At 34.7% G+C, this 24,072-nt stretch overlaps 1 protein-coding gene across 1 annotated transcript in view; it reads right to left on the bottom strand.

Annotated features, from left to right (window-relative positions):
* Atf-2 (Activating transcription factor-2) overlaps nucleotides 1-24,072 on the bottom strand; it is a 52,908-nt gene that overhangs the window by 24,639 nt on the left and 4,197 nt on the right. Inside the window, exons 2-3 of the mRNA XM_089104809.1 lie at nucleotides 4,319-4,461; nucleotides 1,537-1,736 (exon numbers count right to left, since the gene is read on the bottom strand). Of these exons, the coding sequence (XP_088960935.1) occupies nucleotides 1,537-1,736; nucleotides 4,319-4,461 (343 nt within the window). The remainder of the gene's footprint in view (nucleotides 1-1,536; nucleotides 1,737-4,318; nucleotides 4,462-24,072) is intronic.

Raw genomic sequence — 24,072 nt, 5'->3', positions numbered from 1 at the left:
TTGTATTAAATCTATCGGTAATTGATTGGTTATTTATGATGTGAGTTGATTAAGATTTGTATTATATTGATTGTTAATTTATTGGTTATTAATTATGTGAGTTGCGGAAGATTTGTAATAAATCTATTTGTAATGTATTGGTTATTAAGGATGTGAGTTGAGGCATATTTGTATTAAAATTTTTGGTAGGGGAGTGGTTATTAAGAATGTGAGTGGAGGAATAGTTGTATTAAATTAATTGGTTATGGATTGGTTATTAAGGATGTGAGTGGAGGAAGATTTGTATTAAATTAATTGGTAATAGATTGGTGATTAAGTATGTGAGTGGATGAAAAGTTGTAATACATTAATTGGTAATGGATTGGTTATTAAGTATGTGAGTGGAGGAAGAGTTGTATTAAATTAATTGGAAATGGAGTTGTTATTAAGGAAGTGGGTGGAGTAAGAGTTGTATTAAATATATTGGTAGTGGATTGCTGATTAAGTATGAGAGTGGAAGAAAAATTGTATTACAATAATTGGCAATGGATTGTTTATTAATGATGTGAGTGGAGGAAGAGTTGTATTAAATTAATTGGTAATGGATTGCTGATTAAGAATGTGAGTGGAGGAAAAGTTGTATTATATCACTTTGTAATTGATTTGTAACTAATAATGTGAGTGGAGGATAATTTGATTTATAATAAGTTGCTATTGCTGTGATACAAAGTATTTGATTGGAGTAAAAGTTTTATTTTAACTATATTTAATTTATAGGATATTAAGAATGATAGAGGAGGAAGATTTGTATTAAATAGATATTTACTTTAGATCATATTAATTAGGTGAGTTAATGAAGGGTTGTATTAAATCGAGTGGTAATGGATTGGTTATTAAGTATGTGAGTTGATGAAGAGTTTTAATACATCACTTGTTAATGAATTCGTAATTAAGGATGTGAGTGGAGGAAGATTTGTATTAAATTAATTGGTAATGGATTGTTTATTTAGAATGTGTTTGGAGGAAGAGTTGTATTATATTATCTTTTTATTTATTGCTAACTAAGAATTAGTGTGGAGTATGGGTTTTAATTATTCATTTTTCTAGTACTATCAGATTAAGGAAGTTAGTTGCGTACGGTTTGAATTAAAATATTAGTCACGTGAGTTCAGCCTATTACGTATAGAGGAGGAAAAGTTGTTATAAATTTTTTGGTAATTTATTGGTTATTAATTATGTGAGTGGAGGAAAAGTTGTATTAAATTAATTGGTAATGGATTGGTTATTAAGAATGTGAGTGGAGGAAAAGTTGTATTAAATTAATTGGTACGAGGAACGGTGAGTGGAGGAACGTTTATCTCAGTAAAAACCAAGCTTCGCTAACAATTTTCGGCACTCTTCACCACTGAACATCAGCTTTAGAAGTGATAAAACAAAAGAATTAACAAATACCATAATAAAGAGAACAAAGACCCCCATTACAGTGAAAAAAAGGACTGATGCAAGAAAAATGAATTTAAAAACGGAAAGCAAAGTTACACCGTAGTAAATACTTACGGCCGATTTTGAACAATCTGCAAATTTACTTTGTCAAGGTCTTTGCCGTCATCTTCAGTTAATGTTGGAATTGGATGAGACATAAAGTCCACAGATGGCGTCGGAGGTGCATGTCGGGTTAAGAGCTTTGAAGCTTGTTCAGTAATTGGAAAAATTGGAGTATTTAATACATCTTCATACTTCGGACTCTTGGAGGGACTCTGAAAATCAAAATCATGTTGACTATTTTATTTTCTGTCAGATATAATACTTTAGAAGCCAACAATTAATTAATGAGACAACCATAGTCACTATGTCATTTGCTGCATAGGAACAAAAACAGAAAAAGTAACACAACATAAGATAAAACAACAGAAAATCTAGGCTTATATCTTAAAAATTAACTAAATCATTCAAAAGGCAGGGCAAATTTTATTGTAAAATAGTATTCATGTATATGAAATAACTATAAAATGAAATTAAAAAAGAAAAAAAAAATCAAAGTCAATTTTTCAATGTTGCAAAAATGTAAAAACGAGCTACCATCTATCCCAATCTATCCCTTTCCCCATCTATCCCAATAAAATAAGTTTTGTAGTTTTTCAAAATGGCAGTCCTAATGTCAATGGGTCCTAATGTCAAGGCAATTGAAAAAAATTCTTCACTTCACTTATTGGGTGTGTTCTGTTTAACAGAAAAGTACCCATATTTTTCTTTGAGTATCCAATCCTTCATCTTTAATACCTCTTGCCCTTTTAATTAAGACTGCAGTTCGAAATTATTCAAATTGCAATAATTATTGTTAGAAAATTGCAGTTTGAAAGAATCTTTTAAATTGTCTCTTTTGAAAGAATGAATTCTCAGGCTGTTCTATGTTGCAGTTTATGTATTATGTCACCAGTGTAGGAGGTTGTATGCTGAAATGTTTAAATGTGTACCACGAACTGTTTGATTATTTCGAAACAACCATAAGAAAGATCTTATAAAATTGCAGTTTTCAGTTATGAATACACCTGATTTTTAGAACTCTTTTCAAAATTGTTCCTTTTTGGTTGTTTTTTTTTCATTGAAGTTTTTTCAGATGAAACAAGTTGTTTGACCTCACAGCAAATGGTAAGCTGAGAAACCTTTGGACTTAAATAGAACATAGATTTTGAAAACTGACTGGGAAGAAAATCAATATGCTTGAAAAGGAAAAATATTAGCAATAAGTTAATGCTTCATATACAGACACAATTCCAGTGTGGGAGAAGTCAGATCTAAAGCCCCCACCCCCAAAAAAATAGAATTTATACTTGAAGGTCTTGTATATTTTCCATAATTGGCTTACTTTTGCATTTTTATCAAGCTTACACCCCCCAATCCCAGAAAAACATTCTGTGTGGATAACTATTGACAAACCTTATTCAAAAGTACATTAAACAAATTGTTTTATCAAAACTATAAAAAAAAAAAAATTCTGAGAAATTTCTGAGGAAAATTATATAGAACATATACTTTTTACCCTGAGTATTGCAAAGACAAACTGAAAATACCTTTTACATCATTGTTCAGGAATAGAAAAAAGGATTTGAAGCGATGTGCTCAGGCATATAAAGAATTTGACAAAGTCTTGAAATAATTAGGTTTAACCAGCAATAGATGGATATTTAACAAAAATTTTCTAAATATGGCACATATATTCTATGATTCGGAGCAATGTTAACCAGTGCTGAAGGCATGCAAGTAATCCTACTAAATTCGAGAGTAACCTTAAGTTCAATTAGAAAGGTACCAGTAAATTAGAAAGACATTGGCCTTTCTAATTGTTTTCTCTTTCTTCTACTGTGAAGTTACGATACGAAATTTAGGATTACTTGGCAGAGTCATAGTTAGGTTTTTTCTCAGAGGGGGGGGTGTAGACTTAGCTGCCCATTGCTGCACCATCAGTACTATAAATATTACAACTTCCCCCCATAAATATTGCAGTTCTAGCTTGTTTTACTCCCCCCCCAGGGCGTGCTGCCCAGGGCACTTGCCCCCTCTAGATATGGCTCTGTTACTTAGGCAGAACCTTATCTTGTTTTGTTTTTAAAGTAATTTGTAATGTATGTTATGTATATTAGTTGTTTCTGTTGAGTCAAATTATAAACTCTGATTGACACCCATGCATAAGATCCAAACTGTGGACAATATCTCTCTTAGAACATGCTTTCCCATTCATTAGTCAATTCAAAATTTATGGTTGAACCAATTCCCAAGTAACATCTGAATTCCAGATACGAGATGAGGTGGGACCATGCCTGATCCTGCTGCAAGAGCAATAAGAAGCACAAACTTTATATTCTTTTTTTGAGTTGTGGATCATTTTTTTCAGTTATAGGTTGTTGTTTTTTTTGTTTTTTCTTGTTGAACTTGAGTGATTTTTCATTTATGTTCCTAAATATACTGGTATTTTAGAGGAATTTTAATTTTTGTTTCTACATTAAGCATTCCCTAATTTAAAAGAAAATTCTAATAATAAAATCAAGGTTGGTTTGTTTCTATTGAAATACATTCAACTACTTTTTGAAACTGCCCATTATATCAGATTTATTTGGAATATGCCATATTTTTCAAGTTTTTCAATGAATGCTGTTGAAGAAAATATTATATATTGGAAGCTAGTAGCCTACATGGTTTGGCAAACAGTACAGCATTTAGCAAATTATGTAGCAGTTGGTATTATAACAAAGTAAAATTGATCAAATAATATTATTTGTTAAAAACTACAACAGAATTTGGCAACGCATGGGTTCATTGAAGATTGGGTGGGGGGCTTTACCTCATGAGCAATTATCCCTTTTGAAACACGTTCAGTTGCTTTTCGAAACTGCTCATCAAATGGGTTCACTTTACCAAGTTCATGAAAAACACCATCTTTTTCAAGCTTCTCAATTAGCTTTGTTGGAGTTGGAGTTTCATCAGCTAAAAAAATTTGGAATACAAATTAATATCTGATTAAAGAGATGCTAGAAATAATGCAACCTCCCAATTCAAGTTAATAAAATAGTATATGGAAAATTGTACTTCAGATGATTCATGATACATTTCAGAAGTGTAGCATAATTCAAAAGCAAGATCATTCCATGGTTGTAGATCATGATTCATTGATAAAACTTTCTAGTGAAAGTTCAAAAGTGTTTGGTTAAATTGGAATAAGCTCCATTAAGACAGGAATTTTCCAGTTCAGTTGGATCTTTGAGGATTGACAAATTCAAACAAAAAACTGCAAGTTAGTCATCAGTAGGGAATTGTCAAGGTAAGCATACAGCTGAGAAAGAGGAAAGTCCATTCAAGAAACGTTCTTAAGAACCTAGTGAAATTTTGATAGCAAACTTCAAAAAAAGCATTGTAAATCATCAAAAGCTAAACAAAAGTCTATCTAGTTTCCAAAAAGCCTATGATGGCTTTTTCAGAAGCCACTATCATGGCTATCAAACGCCAAAAAAATCCAAAATATTCAGTTGTGCCAAGAGAAGTGTATTAAAAACAGTAGAATTCAGCACTCAGAAAATGAGAAGAGGGCTAAATAATATTGAATGAAAAGGTTATATCCCAAAATGAAAGAATAAGTTCCTGTAAATGGAGGATGGGGCAGGGTGTTACAGCTTTCTGATGCAAAGCAAATATTTTCTCTTCAGTTGGCAATAAAAACCAAAAATTTAGTCAAATAAAGCAGCATGTTCCCATAAGAAAGCGAAGTTTATCAATCTGTCATCAAAATTGTCTAACAATCCCTTATGTGAAAGAAGCTTTTTGGAGATTACTATACAGTCTATTAGTAACTTATTTACCTGTAAATAGATGAACTTTTATCAGTTTTGTTATTAAAAATCCATCCTCTTTAATTAGATTTATGGGCATTTTAGGTGACATTATTCAGCCCTCTTCTTTTTCCCTAATTAATTAAAAAAAAAAACTTTCCAAAAAAAGAAGTTTTCCAAAGAAAAGTAAAGGCCATATTAAACTTAAGATCAGAAGAAATAAAAACGTACAATAGTTAAACTCAAAACGACCAGAAATACTATTAAAGAATAAATGAAATCCAAAACAAACAGAAATTAAATAAACAATCATAGCAAGAAAACATAGAACAGGTATTAACATAAATGAATAAATAAATCTCAAAACAAATACAGTTTAAGCTGAATATGCAAATCAAGTTTCCAATGAACAAAAATCTTTTGCTATTGAAGTATAAATGAAACCCAAAACGAACATAAATTAAATAAACAATCATAGCGAACAAACATACAACAGGTACTAATATAAATGAATAAATACATTTAAAAACAAGTAAAACTTAAATTGAATATGCAAATGAAGCTTAAAATGAACCAAATCACTAGAAACAAGAGTTTGGGTGCACCACCTAAAAAAAGGGGGGGGAACACCACCTAAAAGTCATAGAATCGTAATGAAAATCACACCTCCTTCCCTAAATGTAAAAATCCAAAACCCATTGTATCATTGGTTACTGCTCCCTTAAGTTTTGGAATAGAATATCATTAATAAGCTGTTTCTGAGCAGGGGTTAAGGACAGGCTTATCTGATCTTTTAACTATTTAAAAAACCCTTGCATAAAAACCTTATATGCCCATGGGGCCATAACTTTCCACACCTGCCCCGAGGCTCTGGGGGGTTGTTTTACCACCCTATTTTCGTTTCTATGATTAGTGAACTCTTTTTAAAAAAATGGAGATATTTAAATTTCTATTAGATGCATCTGGAGAAAAGGGCAGGGGCTGATCACTTTTGAATCATAAAAGGGGAACTTCCAATTCCCATATGGCTAGAACTTTTAATTTCGAATCTAATCACCCCCCTCTGAAGTTTATATGACCAACTCTTCCATATGAAGTGCCTCTGGGAAAAAAATAATAACAGATAATAAAAGATTGAAGCCTTGTGGCTTTTCCTATAGGTAATGCTGTATTGTTGCCTCTGACCTCAAAAACTTCCCAGGAGTTCTTAGATAAATATACAGGGTTATTTGTTCCTAAGCACATAAAACACCAAATTGTTCTGACAGGGGTTTAGTTATTATTTTTGTCTCTTTCAGTGAGGAAAAATGCCACATGTTTAGACGCAAGGGTCATAAGGAGCATTCTGAAACACAATTTTAATAAGAAGATGTTTGGTTTTCAAACAGTTTGTGGTAACCAACTTAAGTAAGGAATGACCTGACAATATTCAGCCCTTAACCCAGCCGCAATGGAGACATAACAGTTTGTCCCTCACCTCCTGTAAATAGCCCTGATTTCTTGCAGTTATCCTCTTCGCTTTGTAGAACTTCAAGTGTTAATACTTGTGTATCGACTGAAAATGAACATAGTGAATCTTTCTTTTCATGTGACAGTTCGAGTAATTCGAGCTTCATCAGTGCCATTTCTGAACTAACAACTACCCCTATTGTGACAAACACAGTTGCAGCTACGGGACCTCTGCCTCTGGATGACCGATCCCGAAAGCTTCAAAATAATAATAACCTGCGTGTCATCTCTAGCAATGTTCATTCTCTTACAAATAAACTTCTAAATATCCAAGTGCTCTTAAAAGATGAAGAAGCGGATATTCCTGGGTTAGTGGAGATATATAGGGGAGATTGCAAACCAAATAAAAAAATAGGTTAACAGCAGCAGTTCAACAGCAGCAACATTTTAAGAAATTTCAAATAAATTTCTTGTGTATTATTATCTCAATCAATCAGTAGTTGTACCGAACCAATTGTGCTCAAATCCTCCTCAGGGCCATACTGTGGTGTTTATTTTGATCCTGAATTTCTTCCCACAGTAGAGTGCAGACGGTTTGTTATCATTGTAATATCCTTTCTTGTTTTAGTTTAAAGCTTTTTCCAATAGGCAATGCTTAGAAGTCCTCCAAAAAAAAATCCCCCCAGACCCCAACCCAAATACCAGTGAAACTGATACCCATCCTGGCTGGTCAAGCTCACTACCAAAAAGTTCACATGATAGCTCCAATTCTGAGAATAGGACAATGATCAGTGTAGGGGCTAATGTTACTTAAATGATGATAATGGGTTTCAAGAGGTCCTTTCTAGAAGCTCTAAAAAAAGGAAAAAAATCTCCCCAATCAAAAGCATTTCCCTTCTCCCTGCCCAAGATCCTCCCTCCCAAAACTTAGGAATTTACCTTAAAATTTCGCCTATTACCTTCTTTGAAATAAAAAAGATTACTGCAATAAGAGTTGCAATTTTCAAATTGATAAAATAAATGTTCTCTCTTAATATTCACCGTGATGGATCTCTGCTAATAGCTGTCCAAGATCAGAAATCAGCAGACACAATAATTAATCTAAATCCCTTCTGAATACCCCAATTAATCCATCTAAATGGAACCCAAAACAATCCCCAACAAAAATAGTAGTTTATAATGTTCCTCCAGAAATACCCATTCAGGAGTTAAAAGAAGGGCTCTCAGATAGGGCTGGAAACACAATCCCAGTTGAAGATGTTACCAAACTTGGTAAACCCAACTCTAATGGCCTAAAAACAAGTAGATCCTTCTTATTTACACTAAGGAAAAAATTAACATCCCAGAAAAGTTATTCCTATTTGGGCAAATGAAACCACACAAGGAATACAAACCAAAGCCTATCCAGTGTCAGAAGTGTCTCAAACTGGGACACACAACAAACAAATGCAATGGAATTCTTCTAGAGAGAGAGATTTATTTTAAACAAACAATCAATTTAACATAAGTTTAGTGGCCACCCCAAGAAGTAAAAACTTGTCCAAGGGGGTGGCAAAAATACACTAACATAACAAAACAACAATAAAAAAAAAACAAAAAAAAATAATAACCTATCTATAACACAGTCCCCAAACAGCACCACAAACCTTAAACCTTAACATTTTCATTAAATTTGCAATCATATTCATAATCATCACCCCCAGGAGCCATAAAAATTTACCAATATCATTATTAAAAAAAAAAAAAAAAAAAAAAAAAAAAAAAAAACCTAAAATTCATACTTACTAAAAAGCATCCCTTTAATTACTATCTTAAACGAAGAAATATCACCTATATTTTTTATATTTTGATCAAGATGGTTCAACTTCTGATCCCCCTGTGAAGCAAAGAAAACATCGATCGGGCCGAAACTACCAGTGGAGTATTAATCTCTGCAGATGACCTAGTATCATAATCATGGACAGAAGATCTCAGGTTAGCCAAGCTATCAAAACACGGGAGGTTTATACCCCTCTGAATCCTAGAAATGAATAGAAGTGTATAAAACTCCCGTAATCCAGAAGCTGGCAGTATCTTTACACGCTCATACACGTTTCGTACCGAATCCCGGGGTTGTAGGCCATCTAGCAGCCGAGCAGCGTTGTTTTGTAGAACTTGTACTGGCCGAACAATAGCATGAAATGTTCCAAGCCAAACGCTACTGCAATACAACATATATGGATGGATAAGGGAATAATAAAGAAGGCGCATAACAAAAGGAGGAAAAAAATGCTTAAGTTTTCTCATTATACCCAGGTTACGAGACATGGTTTTACAAACATAATGTACATGGCGCTTGAATGATAAAACATCATTAATATAAACCCCCAGGTACTTATAAGAACACACCCACTTTAAAGCTCCATACTGTGTTGCAATATCCTGAAACCATGGATAAAAATCTGCCGAACGGGAAAAAATAACAAAATTAGTCTTACCCAGATTAATCTTTAATCTATTTACCCTCAACCAGGAATATAACCTTTCAATAGCATCTTTCATCGATGTCTGAAGTAATTCTTCTGTCTTCGCGGTACTTACAGCAACTGTGTCATCAGCAAATAATGACACCGTCTCATTCCTGGGATTTTTGACCATATCACTAACATTAAAACAACAACCTGGGATACAATCAGGCATATCATTAATATACAATAAAAAAAGAATCGGACCAAGAAATGACCCCTGCGGGACACCTCTAGTCACTGGGCAGGCGCCTGATTGTATACAAGTCATCTCTACAAACTGGTACCGGTTACTAAGGAAACTCCGTATAAAGTCAAGAGTTTTACCTCGGATCCCATAGACCTCACATTTTTCCAGGAGTAGGCCATGGTCAACTGTATCAAAAGCCTTCTGTAAGTCTAGAAACACTGCACCAACCTTAAATCCTTTATCTAAAGCTATGTTAATTATACTAGTAAAAAATATCAATGCATCCTCTGTCTTCCTGTATTTTCTGAAACCGAACTGATTATTATTCAAAAATTTAAACTTCTCTAAAAAATAGGTCAACCGATTACTAAAACACTTTTCAATAAGACGAGAAATAACTAGCAAGACTGATATTGGGCGATAATTACCCAAATCATTACTATCACCACCTTTATAAACCGGTGTCACTCTTGCATTTTTTAAACAATCTGGAAACCTTCCTTGACGGAAGCAATCATTAATCAGTGATGTCAGAACACCAGATATACAAGGGAAAATGTATTTTAGAATTTTTTCGCTAACTAGGTCACTACCGGACGAACTATTTTTCATACTATAGATAATATCCCTTAACTCATCTAATGTAATCATCTTTAGATGTAGCGATACATTTGCAGGAGATGGTAGAGTAGATCCAAAGGGTGGGTCATCTAGAAACGAGGAAATCATCTCGGCTATTTGTAGGCCTACTGAACAAAAATGATTTAAAAACTCATTACATATCCCAGTACCATCTGCAATTATAACCTCATTAACAGTCACTTCTGTTGGTAGAATATTAAGACCGTTGACCTATAACATTACGGATTATTTGCCAAGTTTTCAACGGGTTACCTTTAACATCATTAAACTTCATACTAAAATATTTTTGTTTAGCCTCACGGAGGAGATTATTCAAACAATTACGAAAAACACGGTATCGCTCTTTATTCTCATCCGTCGGTCTTAAAGCTTGTGACTTAAACAGTCTATCTCTTACATTTATTTTTCGAAGAAGGTCATGCGTTATCCATGGCTTCCTCCCGTTATGTTTTCGACCTTTCGAATTCTTCACTGCTCCCACTTCCTTAACCATTTCTAAAAGCTTACTATAGAAGAGTGACAATTTAGTATTTAAATTACTTTCATTTCAACACAGAGATACCCAATCAATATGAACCATATTATTTTTTAGTTTCAATAGGGCACTACTAACAATAACTGCAACTCTTTTACTCCGTTCAGGAGTTTCTCGCTTAGAGATAGATACCTCAAAATCTGCAAAAACACCAAAGTGGTCAAATTCCACATTTACAAGAACTCTTGGCGATCTAAAAGGTGAATTAGAAAAAATATTATCCAAAAGTTTTGCAGACGTCCAAGAAACTCTAGTTGGGATATTAATCGTTGGGAACAGTCCATAAGACATACACAAATTTAATAACTGAGAAGTCACAAAAGACTCCATATCCAGCATGTTGATATTAAAGTCACCTAGAACAAAACAAGGGTTATTACTAATTTGTACTTTTGCAAGCTGTTCATGAAGATTCTCAAAAAATTCTTGAATAGAACCAGAAGGAGGCCTATATACAATTACTAAATATGTATCAACATTATTCAATTTAGCTTGTAATACTAGTGTTTCTCACACCATTTCCTTATATTCACTTAGATCATCTCGGACTCTAACACGGAGATCTTCACGAACATAAGCCGCAAGACCCCCGTGTTGACGTAACTCCCGGTTCCGAATAAACAAAGTATATCCAGGTATATCTAAAAGAGCAGAATTGTGGTCCTTCAACCAGGTCTCCGTCAAAGCAAACACATGGAAAAGATTAAGTTTACCTAGATTCGCTAAAAAATCAAATGTCATATTTAGGCCCTGACAATTCAAAAGAAAAATCCCAAAATCTTCCGATCCACCATGCCGATACTCAACATCATGAAAATCATAACTAAAAACAAATTTAGAATCCTCAGGGGGGTTAAAAGCTGGAACCACAAAGTCTAAATTTCTATTAATACATTCATTAAAATAATTATAAAAATTAACCTTCTTATTTTCCAAATCAATTATACTACGAGCCCCCAGGGGCAGAACAAGATCTCTAATCACTATCTATTAAAGATCCAAATGGCCTGTGGTGACGAATAGAGCATGTACCAATCACAATTAAAGATACTCTCTCAATTCTCACAACAACAAATTAAACAAAAATAATCAAAAGAAAAAATGAAAAGATAAAACACCAAAAGAAATAAGGTATAAATTCTAAATAAAGGCAAGCGAAGAAAACAATCATTATTAATCACCAAAGAGCACAACATAATCACACAGAGGGTATCCAATCTAAACTCTAACAGCCAATTAAATTACTTAACTTTACATCACAAACTATAAAAAAAAATATAATTTTCCTTGATTAACAACAAACAAGCAGAACATTCACTTCTGCTTTACAGATCGACCTTTTTGACTACGCCCTCCATAATCATGGCTAATAACAGGTCTAGCAAGTTCAGTAGTTATATCATTCTGAAAATACTTAGCGATTGATCCATCAGGGCGTTTAAATTGAACCCAAGGTGGGAAAGATTTAGAAACCCGTGCATCAACACGCGCATCACGTAACTGGGTTCGATTATAAGATAAAATGTTCCTAGCCCGACCTATCTCAGGGGTATCATCGTCACTCAGAAACAATTCCTTAAATGTGTCAACATTCTTATTCTTTAGTTTTTTTTGCACAGCATAATAGGACATTTTTTGTCTCCTTGTCACTCAGTTCAACTTAGAAAAATTTGGCATCCTTCTTACACTGAATAACTTTGAATGGTGGTACCGTAGGTTGTTCTAAACCCACTTTAACAATATCCTGGAACAAAGCAACAGCAACATTTTCACTTTCGCAACCTGCATTCGAAACAATTATGTTTTTACCCCTCTGTTCAATTTCTAGTTTAACAAGCCTATCCGACATTTCCAAAACTGCATTTCCCTGGGCCTTAGCCTCATCAACAAGAACTGATAATTGTGATTTCAAGGATGAGTTCTCATTTGTTAGAACTTCAATTCTACTATCATGAATAGCAACTTGAGAACCCTGGTCAGACTGGGCCACCTCTATTTTGGAAACACGATCGTCTAGTGTTTTTAACTTATCATTCACCATGTCTAGTTTTCTACCATTTTCTTGGACAGCTTCAAGTACTTTATTAAAATTCTGTGATAAAGTTTCCACGGTAATTTGGGTGATAGAACTTCCGGTACTAGTAGCTGTAGAATTCAACGGGTTTTCTGACCCGTCCTCAGCAGGACGATTACGTTTACGATTACGACCCATACCAATTAAAGTAAAGAGACTTCGCCCACTTCAAATAGATAAATTGTTTCTTTACTCACTCTAATTTTAACGTACTGTTGGCTTTGGCCGTTAATTACTAGCACGGCTAAAAATATAACCAGGACAGGTACGCCTCAATAATGGCTAAATATCAAACTTGGGTGATAGAAGCGGCAACAGGGGAATATGGGCTTCGAAAATCCATGAAGTGAACCAAATCTGCCACTGAACACTGATAACAATCACCCTCGTGTGAACTATGCTGTTACTCGGGCAAGAACATAATGATAATTCAAAACATTATACGAAACTTACTCGCAAGGGGGAGTTTGACTACCCCCCGAAAATCCAAAAAACGTGCTGTTTATAATCCTTTATATTCTAATTTTTATAATCCAAACGTTGCGCAAGTATAATCCTTTTTCACTCAAATGTAATAACTAGAGCTATTTACTGCATATATTGATCTTCACAGTACCACAGTAAATTAGCTTGCAAAACTTACTAATCTGATGGTGCTCGTAAAACGTTCCAATTTCGTTATGAAATAAATGTTCTTTTACTTCACTGAGATTAGATTGCGAAACTTACTAATTTGATTATGTTCGAGAAAATATCTGTTTTTAGATAGGTGTTATCGCTTTGAACTCTGAATGAAAACTGATGAGACTAGAGAATGAGACTATGAATGAGACTATGATGAGACTATGAATGAAAACTAGAGTGTAGTAATTGTAAAGCATTCCATCCTAAAGAGTTGACAACTTGCAACAACACTCAGCCTACATGCATCAATTGCAAAGGCCCACATGAATCTACCAACAAATCACTATGCCCCGCATATAAGAAAAGAGCACTAACACTCCAAATAGCGACAGAGAAGGCCATTCCATACTCCTTTGCAGCAATGGAAGCAAATGCTGCCCAACAATATCAAATAAAGCCCATAATGAAACCAACCAAAACCCCCAAGTCAAACGCCCCCAATGCATCAAGTACCCCGTATAAAACACCATCCTCTAGGCCCCCTACCTCACATTCCCTATCAGAAGGAATCACAAAATCAACAAGCCTCCTTGTCCTGAGAGATGAGGTCAGCCTGGCCCCCCCCCCATCCCAAGAAGAAACAAACCAGAAACACTACCAGGAATTAATCCCTTAACCGACAAACAGGATGCACAACCAAACATGCAATCCCCAAATATATGCTTATTCATTCTAAACTGTACTGCAGTTCAAGCCATGAACAAGCATCAACTACAGAAAACAAAAATCATTGCAGAATCGGCAAAAATCTACATCCCTGATGATATGCTCGTTTAAGCGAAAAAATATCTTGCTTTACTTTTAACAAAGCTGAACATTGATACACAGTTACATGAAAAATAAATCAACAACACAACACATATCAATACTCCAGTGGAAAGTAAGATCACTCACAGAAAATAAGCTAAATGAACTAATATCTGTTATGAATAATAATTCCATTAATATTGCTTGCCTTCAGGAAACTCATTTAACCCAAAATCAACAAATTAAGTCTCTGGGATATACTATCCTGAGAAAGGATAGATCATAAGACAGAAAAGGAGGTGGAGTAGCTTTATTAGTTAAAAATAATATAAAATTCTGTGGCATCAATTTTCCAGATTTTGCAAATGATGTTGATGCAATCGGTATCAGTGTTTGGCTGAATAATACAAAAACCTACATAATAAGCTTTTTAACCCTAATGGCCAAACTACAGATGCCATGGATTTCTTTAAATATATAAATAATTCTAATATGTTAAAAAATATCATTATTTGTGGAGATTTCAATGCCCACGGCCTTTTGTGGGGGAATAAATCAGCAAATAAAGCTGGTAAATTGATTTGAGCATATGACTTCAAATAATACTGTATTAGCTGTTGCTACCCCTCCAAACCTGAATACACATTTCAACCCCAAAAGTGGCAGATTCTCCACAATCGACCTACAAATTGCGTCATTAAACATTTTGAATAAAATTTATATAAATAAAATTGATAGTCTATGTACTGACCACTTTGCTATAGTTTGCTCCCTAAATGAACCCGCTGAAACTCTATGACATACCTCCAAATGTATCAACACTAAAGCAAATTGGTCTATGTTCCAAAATAAGCTAAATGACGCAATTACAAGTTTCACCCAAAATTCATGTATTTCAAACACAACAGTTGACACACATGCTGAAGTCTTGGCATCTTTACTAATAAATACAGCTATTCATGCTATCCCCAGGACAACACCCAAGAAAACCTTCCCTAAACACAGTCCTAAAGCATGGTGGACAAATGAGTTCCAAAATAAATGGAGAACAAAAAAGGCAGCTAGGAGAGCATTCATAAAAAAAACCAACACCTACTACATATTTAAATAAAGTACAAGCAGAATCTAATCTAAAAAGGACTATAATAGATGCTAAATATAAATACTGGTATAATTTTGCAAATAATCTCTCCAGAGAAACACATGAGCCAATTATACATAAAGTAATAAGCCACATCTGTGGGGAAAAGACTTCCCCCAACCCACTCCTGTATGAGCTTATACATAATAATACCCATTATGACAATGATAATGAAAAAGCTAAGCTATTTGCAACATCATATTAGGACCAAAACTAGCGGCAGCTATGACAATATACACCCTTCATGGATAAAGAATATCACCCCTTCATACAATCAAGAACTGCTCAATTGTTGTAATCACGCTTGGGCATCTTCTATGTTCCCCAATATATGGAAATGTTCTTCCCTCCTACCAACCCTCAAGACAAATAAACCCAAAGAGAACCATGAGTCCTATAGGCCCATAATGATTACTCCTGTGATGGGGAAAATAATGGAGAAAATGATATAATACCGACTTTTGGTTTGTTTAAAAAAATAATATGATCCCTCGAACTCAAACTGAATTCAGTACACGCCACTCCTCAGCATATGCTTTCATTTTTCTAACTAATGCGATACAATAATCATTCTCAAAAAATAATGTCCTAGTTGCAGCTTTTTTAGATTTTGAAGGGGCATACGACAATGTTAACCACCAAACCCTTCTAAACAAACTTGCAAACCTTGGACTACCCCCCAAGCTAGTATCTTTTATAAAATCCTTTATAGAAGTGCGAAGTTTCGTTGTTTGTGTTGGTTCAGCCTCTTCACCCCAAAAGACAACAACCAAAGGCCTACCTCAGGGAGCAGTCCTCAGTTGCCTCCTCTTTGCCCTATATCTCTGGGACATGAGCCTCCCCCACCCGAATCTACAATGTACTGATGATCTGGTGCTATGGTCATCTGGCAACACGTTTGAGATAGCACAGTCAAATCTGCAAATGTCACTTTTCCAATTGGAAAAATTCTCTAAACGTTCAGATTTATTCATTGCACCTACCAAGTCAAAAATAATCCAATTTCACCGAAAGCAAAACCTTGTTAATGCAAAACTAACTCTAAATGGAACAACTATTCCAGAAAATAATCATATTAATTACCTAGGTCTCATGCTTGACCAAAAACTTAATTTCCACCTCCTCATTTCAAACTCAATAAAAAAATGCTATAGAAAAACAATTATACTAAAAAGACTTCTTTCCACACCCTGGGGATGTAAAGGAGAAAACCTTACTCCAGTTTTATAAATCACACATAAGACCCCATATTGACTATGGGCTCATCGTATATGGCGCATGTGCAAAGACCCAGATGCAAAAAATTGAAACAACACAAAATGATATAATACGTCTCATATTTGGTCTTAGGAAACCCACAAGCACCAAGTTTCTGCTTATGGAGAGTGGATTAACAACAATAAGGGAGAGATGTAGCTTTCTCTTGACAAAACATCTTACAAAAATTGAATCAAATAGCTCACACACCCTACATAATTGGTTAAGAAATCCAGCCATGTATAGAGGCATTGCAGATGAGTATGCCAATATTCAGAAGAAGTTCCCTGTACAAGCAAAGTCCATTGCCCCTACTTTCCCCCACTGCCCACCATGGAATTGTTAAATTCCTAGAATGAACGCTAATTTTTCAAAGTAGAATAAACATTTAACCCCTATTCCTATTGTCCAGAAAAAATTAGCTGAAGTTACTACAACTACCTATAAAAATCCTTTTCAAATATTGGTTGATGGGTCAAAAATGAATGCGAAGGTAGCAAGTGGTGCTTTTTTTCCCCACCAAATAACTGCAATGGGCGAGAGATTATATAATAATTTATCTATAATTTCTGCTGAGTTAAATGCAATAATCATGGCATTAGAACACCTTAAGGATAACCAACCTCTAATTGCAATTTCAAATAATATTATTATATATTCCGACTCTTTATCAAGCCTTGAGTTGCTGGCCTCAGCTCCTCAGTATAAGTTCGACATTGACACCTATCATTGTCTCATAATTATAGATAATCTTGCTTCAAGTGGCGTAAGAACTTATTTTCAGTATATTCCTAGTCAATCTGGCATAAGTGGTAATCATCAGGTTAATGAAACAGCAAGAACAGCTATAAATATTGACCAGCCAAGTGGGAGACCAATCCCAATTAGAGATATTTACCGATGGAGACAATCAGATATTGATTTTAATAAAATTAATCCGCGCTTTCGCCCTTGTCAAAAAACGTATCTGTCAAAATTTACAATATCATGTGTTATTGAACAAATGGACTAAATCTTCCTGCCGTCTCGAATAGGCTTCATCTTTCTTAGAATTAGTTCACCAAACCAACTCGGTGCAGGCCGGAAACCGTGACTAATGTAACAATTGAACATTGCCTATTTGATTGTAATATGCTGATATCTGCACAAAATACCTTGCTTTGTAAACTATAAAAATGCTTCAAACACCATAAAATCTCACTATCACCCAAGAGCCTAACCAATTGCACCTGCACACAGAGCATAGAAATCGACATCTATCATCTCATAATTGAACTCTTAGAGTTAGACGGTCTACTGAAAGATATCTGAAAATATCTAATAAATAAGAGGCAATCAAGCCAGTAGCTCTGTAGCCCACAGAGTGAAGCAAAAGGAAAAGGGCTAAATAGTATTACTGAAAAGCCCGCCTGCTGTTAAATAGAAGAAGAAAGAAGAACAGTCACAACAGCAACACTTTAAGAAATTTACAAATAAATTTCTTGTGAATTATTGTCTCGATTTATCAGTAGTTGTACCAAACCAATCGTACTCAAAATCCTCCTCAGGGCCATACTGCGGTGTTTCTTTTGCGGATGGTGAAGTTTTCCCCACAGTAGAGTGCAGACGGTCTGGTATCATAGTATTATCCTTTCCTGTTTAGCTTAAAGCTTATTCCAATAGGCAATGCAAAGAACTCCCCCTAAAAAAAGTCCCTCCAGATCCCAACCGAAATACTAATGAAATTGATTTATTTTTGCCCCATCTTGGCTGGTCAAGCTCTCTATCACAAAGCTCACATGAAAGCTCAAATTCTGAGAATAGTACAATGATCAGTGTTGGAGCTAATGTCACAATTGATGATAATGGGTGTCAAGAGGTCCTTTCTAGGAGCTCCAAAAAAAGAAAAAAGACGTCCCCAATCAAAAGTATTTCCCCTCCCCTAGTCCAAGATTCTCCTTCCCATAACTTAGGAATTTACCTCAAAATTTCTCCTAATACCCCTTTGAAATAACAAAGATTACTACAATAAGGGTTGCAATTTTCAAAATGTTAAAATCAATGTTTTCTCTTAACATTCACCGTGATGGATCCTTGCTAATAGCTGTCCAAGATCAGAAATCAGCAGATATAATATTAAATCTAAAATCTCTTCTGAACACCCCAATTAATTCATCTAAATGGAACACAAAACAATCCCCAACAAAAATAGTAGTATATAATGTTCCCCTAGAAATACCAATTCAGGAGTTACAAGAAGGGCTCTCAGATAGGGCTGGTAACACAATCCCTGTAGAAGATGTCACTCAACTGGGTAAACCCAACTCTAATGGATTAAAAACAAGTAGATCTTTCTTATTTACACTGAAGGAAAAAATTAATATCCCAGAAAAGTTATTCCTATTTGGGCAAATCAAACCACACAAGGAATACAAGCCAAAACCTATCCACTGTCAGAAGTGTCTGAAACTGGGACACACAACAAATAAATGCAATGGAATTCTCCTAGCCTGTAGTAATTGTAAAGGCTCCCATCCTAAAGAGTTGATAACTTACAACAACACTCAGCCTACATGTATCAATTGTAAAGGCCCATATGAATCCACCAATAAATCACAATGCCCTGCATATAAGAAAAGAGCACTAACACTCCAAATAGCAACAGAGAAGGTCATTCCATACCCTTTTACAGCTATGGAAGCAAATACTGTCCAACCACACCAAATAAAACCTATAATGAAATCAAATAAAACTCCCAAGTCAAACACTCCCAATGCATCAAGTACCCCTTACAAAACACCATCCTTTAAGCCCCCTAGCTCACATCTCTAACAGAATGAATCACCAAGCCAACAAGTCTCCTTGTCTAGTGAGATGAGGTTGGCCTGGCACCCTCTCCCAAGAAGAAACAAACCAGAAACACTACCAGGAATTAATCCCTTAACTGACAAACAGGATGCACAACTAAACATGCAATCCCCAAATATATGCTTATTCATTCTAAACTGTAATGCAGTTCAGGCCATGAATATACATCAACTACAAAAAACAAAAATAATTGCAGAATGGGGCAAAAATCTGCATCCCTGATCATAGGGTCATTCAAGCAAAAAAAGATCTTACTTTACTATTAACAAAGCTGAACATTGATATACAGTTATATGAAAAATAAATCAACAACACAACACATATCAATACTCCAGTGGAACGTAAGATCACTCATAGAAAATAAGTTAAATGAACTAATATCTTTTATGAATAATAATTCCATCAATATTGCTTGCCTCCAGGAAACTCATGTAAACCAAAATCAACAAATTAAGTCTCTGGGATATACAATCCTGAGAAAGGATAGATCATAAGAGAGAAAAGGAGGTGGAGTAGCTTTAATAGTCAAAAATAATATAAAATTCTGTGGCATCAACTTTCCAGATTTTGTAAATGATGTTGATGCAATTGGTATCAGTGTTTGGCTGAATAATACAAAAACTTACATAATAAGCTTTTATAACCCTAATGGCCAAACTACAGATGCCATGGATTTCTTCAGCTATATAATAAATAATTCTAATATGTTGAAAAATATCATTATTTGTGGAGACTTTAATGCCCACATCCTTCTGTGGGGGAATAAACCAGCAAACAAAGCTGGTACGTTCATTGAGCATATGACTTCAAATAATACTGAATTAGCTGCTGCTACCCCTCCAAACCTGAATACATATTTCAACCCCAAAAGTGGCAGTTTCTCTACAATTGACCTTCAAATTGTGTCTTTAAATATTTTGAATAAAATTTATATAAATAAAATTGTTAGTCTATGTACAGACCACTTTGCCATGTTTGCTCCCTAAATGAACCTGCTGAAACCCTATCACTAAACTCCAAATATATCAACACTAAAGCAAATTGGCCTATGTTCCAAAATAAGCTAAATGATGAAATTACAAGTTTCACCCAAAATTCATGCATTTCAAATGCAACAGCTGAAACACATGCTGAAGTTAAGTTTTGGCATCTTTACAAATAAATACAGCTAATCATGCTATCCCCAGGATAACACCCAGGAAAACCTTCCCTAAACACATTCCCAAGGCATGGTGGACAAATGAGTGCCAAAATAAATGGAGAACAAAAAAGGCAGCTAGGAGAGCATTCATAAAAAAACCATCACCTACAACATATTTAAAAAAAATTACAAGCAGAATCTAATCTAAAAAGGACCATAATAAATACTAAATATAACTATTGGAATAATTTTGCAAAGAATCTCTCCAGAGAAACACATGAGCCAATTATACATAAAGTCATAAGCCACATCTGTGGGAAAAAGACTTCCCCCAACCCACTCCTGTATGAGCTTATGCATAATAATACCCATTATGACAATGATAATGAAAACGCTAAGCTATTTGCCACTCTTTTTGTTGATAAGCTAACATCAAATAATTGTAGCAAAATGCCCCCAATTTCTATGAACCCAAGTTACCAACCTCGCCCAGGATTCGAGCATATAACCAGCCCATTTTCAATCCAGGAAATGAATAATGCAATACATCATATTAGGACCAAGACTAGCGGCAGCTATGACAACATACACCCTACATGGATAAAGAATCTCACCCCCTCATACAAACAGGAACTTCTAAATTGTTATAATCATGCTTGGGCTTCATCTACGTTCCCCACTATCTGGAAATGTTCGTCCCTCCTACCAATCCTAAAGAAAAATAAACCCAAACATAACCCTGAGTCTTATAGGCCTATAATGATTACTCCTGTGATGGGAAAAATAATGGAGAAAATGGTCTATTACCAACTCCTCTGGTTTGTTGAAAAAAATAATATGATCCCTCACACTCAAACTGGTTTCAGGAAACACCATTCCTCAACAGATACTTTCATATTGTTAACAAATGTAATAAATGAATCATTCTCAAAAAATAATATCCTAGTTGCAGCTTTCTAATAACTAGATTTTGAAGCGGCATATGACAATGTGAACCACCAAATCCTTGTAAATAAACTTGCAAACCTTGGACTACCCCCCAATTTAATATCTTTTATAAGATATTTCATAGAATTGCGAAGTTTCATTGTTTGTGTAGGCTCAGCTTCTTCACCCCAAAAGACAATAACCAAAGACCTTCCTCGGGGAGCAGTCCTCAGCTGCCTCCTCTTTGCCCTATATCTCTGGGACATCAACCTCCCCCACACGAATCTACAATATGCTGATGATCTGGTACTATGGTCATCTGGCAACATCTTTGAGATTGCACAGTCAAAGCTGGAAAAGTCACTTTTCCAATTTGAAAAATTATCTCAACATTCAGATTTACCCATTGCACCTACCAAGTCAAAAATAATCCAATTTCACCAAAAGCGAAATCATGTTAATGCAAGACTAACTCTAAATGGAACAACTATTCCAGAAGATAATCATATTAATTACCTAGGTCTCATGCTTGACCAAAAACTTTATTTCCACCTCCACATTTCAAACACAATAACAAAAATGTTGTAGAAAAACAAGAATACTAAAAAGACTTCTTTCCACACCCTGGGGCTGTAAGGAGAAAACCTTAATCCAGTTTTATAAATCACATATATGACCCCATATTGACTATGGGCTCATCGTCTATGGTGCATGTACAAAGACCCAGATGCAAAAAATTGAAACAATACAAAACGATATAATACGTCTCATATTTGGTCTTAGGAAACCCACAAGCATCAAGTTTCTGCTTATGGAGAGTGGATTAACAACAATAAGAAAGAGACGTGTCTTTCTCTTGATAAAACATCTTACAAAAATTGAATCAAATAGCTCACACACCCTACATAATTGGTTAAGAAATCCAGCCATGTATAGAGGCATTGCAGATGAGTATACTAATATTCAGAAGAGGTTTCCTGTACCCGCAAGGTCTATTGCACCTACTTTCCCCTAATCCACTCCATGGAATTGGTCAATCCCCATAATAAATACTGTTTTCTCAAAGTGGAATAAAGATTTAACCCCCATTGCGTTTGTCCAGAAACAATTTGCTGAACTTAATACAATTACTTATAAAAACCATTTCCAAATCTTTGTTGATGGGTCAAAAATGAATGAGAAGGTAGCAAGTGGTGCTTTTCTTCCCCACCTGATAACTGCAATGGGTGAGAGATTATATAATAATTTATCTATAATTTCTGCTGAGTTAAATGCTATAATCATGGCATTAGAACACCTTAAGGATAACCAACCTCTGATTGCAATTTCAAATTATATTATTATATATTCCGACTCTTTATCAAGCTTTGAGTTGCTGGCCTCAGCTCCTCAGTATAAGTTGGACATTGACACTTATCATTGTCTCAGTATTATAGATAATCTTGCTTCAAGTGGCATAAGAACTTATCTCCAGTATATTCCAAGCCACTCTGGTATAAGTGGTAATCATCAGGTAGATGAAATAGCAAAAAATGCTATAAATATTGACCAACCAAGTGGGAGACCAATCTCCATTAGAGATTACTGATTTCTCAAAGTGGAATAAATATTTAACCCCCATTGCTTTTGTCCAGAAAAAATTTGCTGAACTGAATACAATTACCTATAAAAATCACTTCCAAATATTTGTTGATTGGTCCAAAATAAATGAGAAGGTAGCAAGTGGTGCTTTCCTTCCTCACCTAAAAATTGCAATGGGTGGGAGATTGTATAATAATGTATTTATAATGTCTGCAAAGTTAAATGCCATAATCATGGCATTAGAACACCTTGTGGAAAATAAACCTTTGATTGCTAATTCAAATAATATTATAGTTTATTCTGACTCTTTGTCAAGCCTTGAGTTGCTGTCTTCAGCTCCTCAGTGTAAGTTGGATATTGACACTTATCATTGTCTTAGTATTATAGATAATCTTGCTTCAAGTGGCATAAGAACTTATCTCCAGTATATTCCAAGCCACTCTGGTATAAGTGGTAATCATCAGGTAGATGAAATAGCAAAAAATGTTATAAATATTGACCAACCAAGTGGGAGACCAATCTCCATTAGAGATATTTACCAATGGAGACTATCAGATATTATGTTTAATATGAATAATCCTATTCTTTCCCCCTTTTCCAATAAGTATTTTTCTAAAATGTATCATAGAATTCATTCTGGAACAAATAGACTAAATTTTCTTGCATTTTCTTATCAGTTTCCTAATTCAAGTGGTTCTGTTCACCTGTTCCCTCTTTGCAGGTCTTGTAACATGTATAACGAAACAATTGACCACTGCCTATTTGAATGTAATATGCTGACGTCTGCACAGCATACCTTGCTTTGTAAACTGTCAAAGTGCTTCAAACACTAACTCAGTTATCCTTGAACATATGTCTGCAACCTAATGTTTGTCCTCAAACTTTTAGTGACTATCAAGCAATACAGAAGGAACTAGCCTCAATAAATTGGTCAAAACTATTTTTTTCTGATTTTAATATATCGTGTAAAAATGTTAAAAAAGCCATCCTATCAATTGAAAAAAAGCACTCCTATGTCATCTACTAAAAACAGCCAAAAACGCTTCCATTCCT

This window comes from Artemia sp. Qi Xiang Cuo, chromosome 19 (assembly GCF_049724085.1).
Source record: "Artemia sp. Qi Xiang Cuo chromosome 19, ASM4972408v1, whole genome shotgun sequence".
NCBI classification, from domain to species: Eukaryota; Metazoa; Arthropoda; class Branchiopoda; order Anostraca; family Artemiidae; genus Artemia; species Artemia sp. Qi Xiang Cuo.
This window is presented reverse-complemented; position numbering and strand designations above follow the sequence as displayed.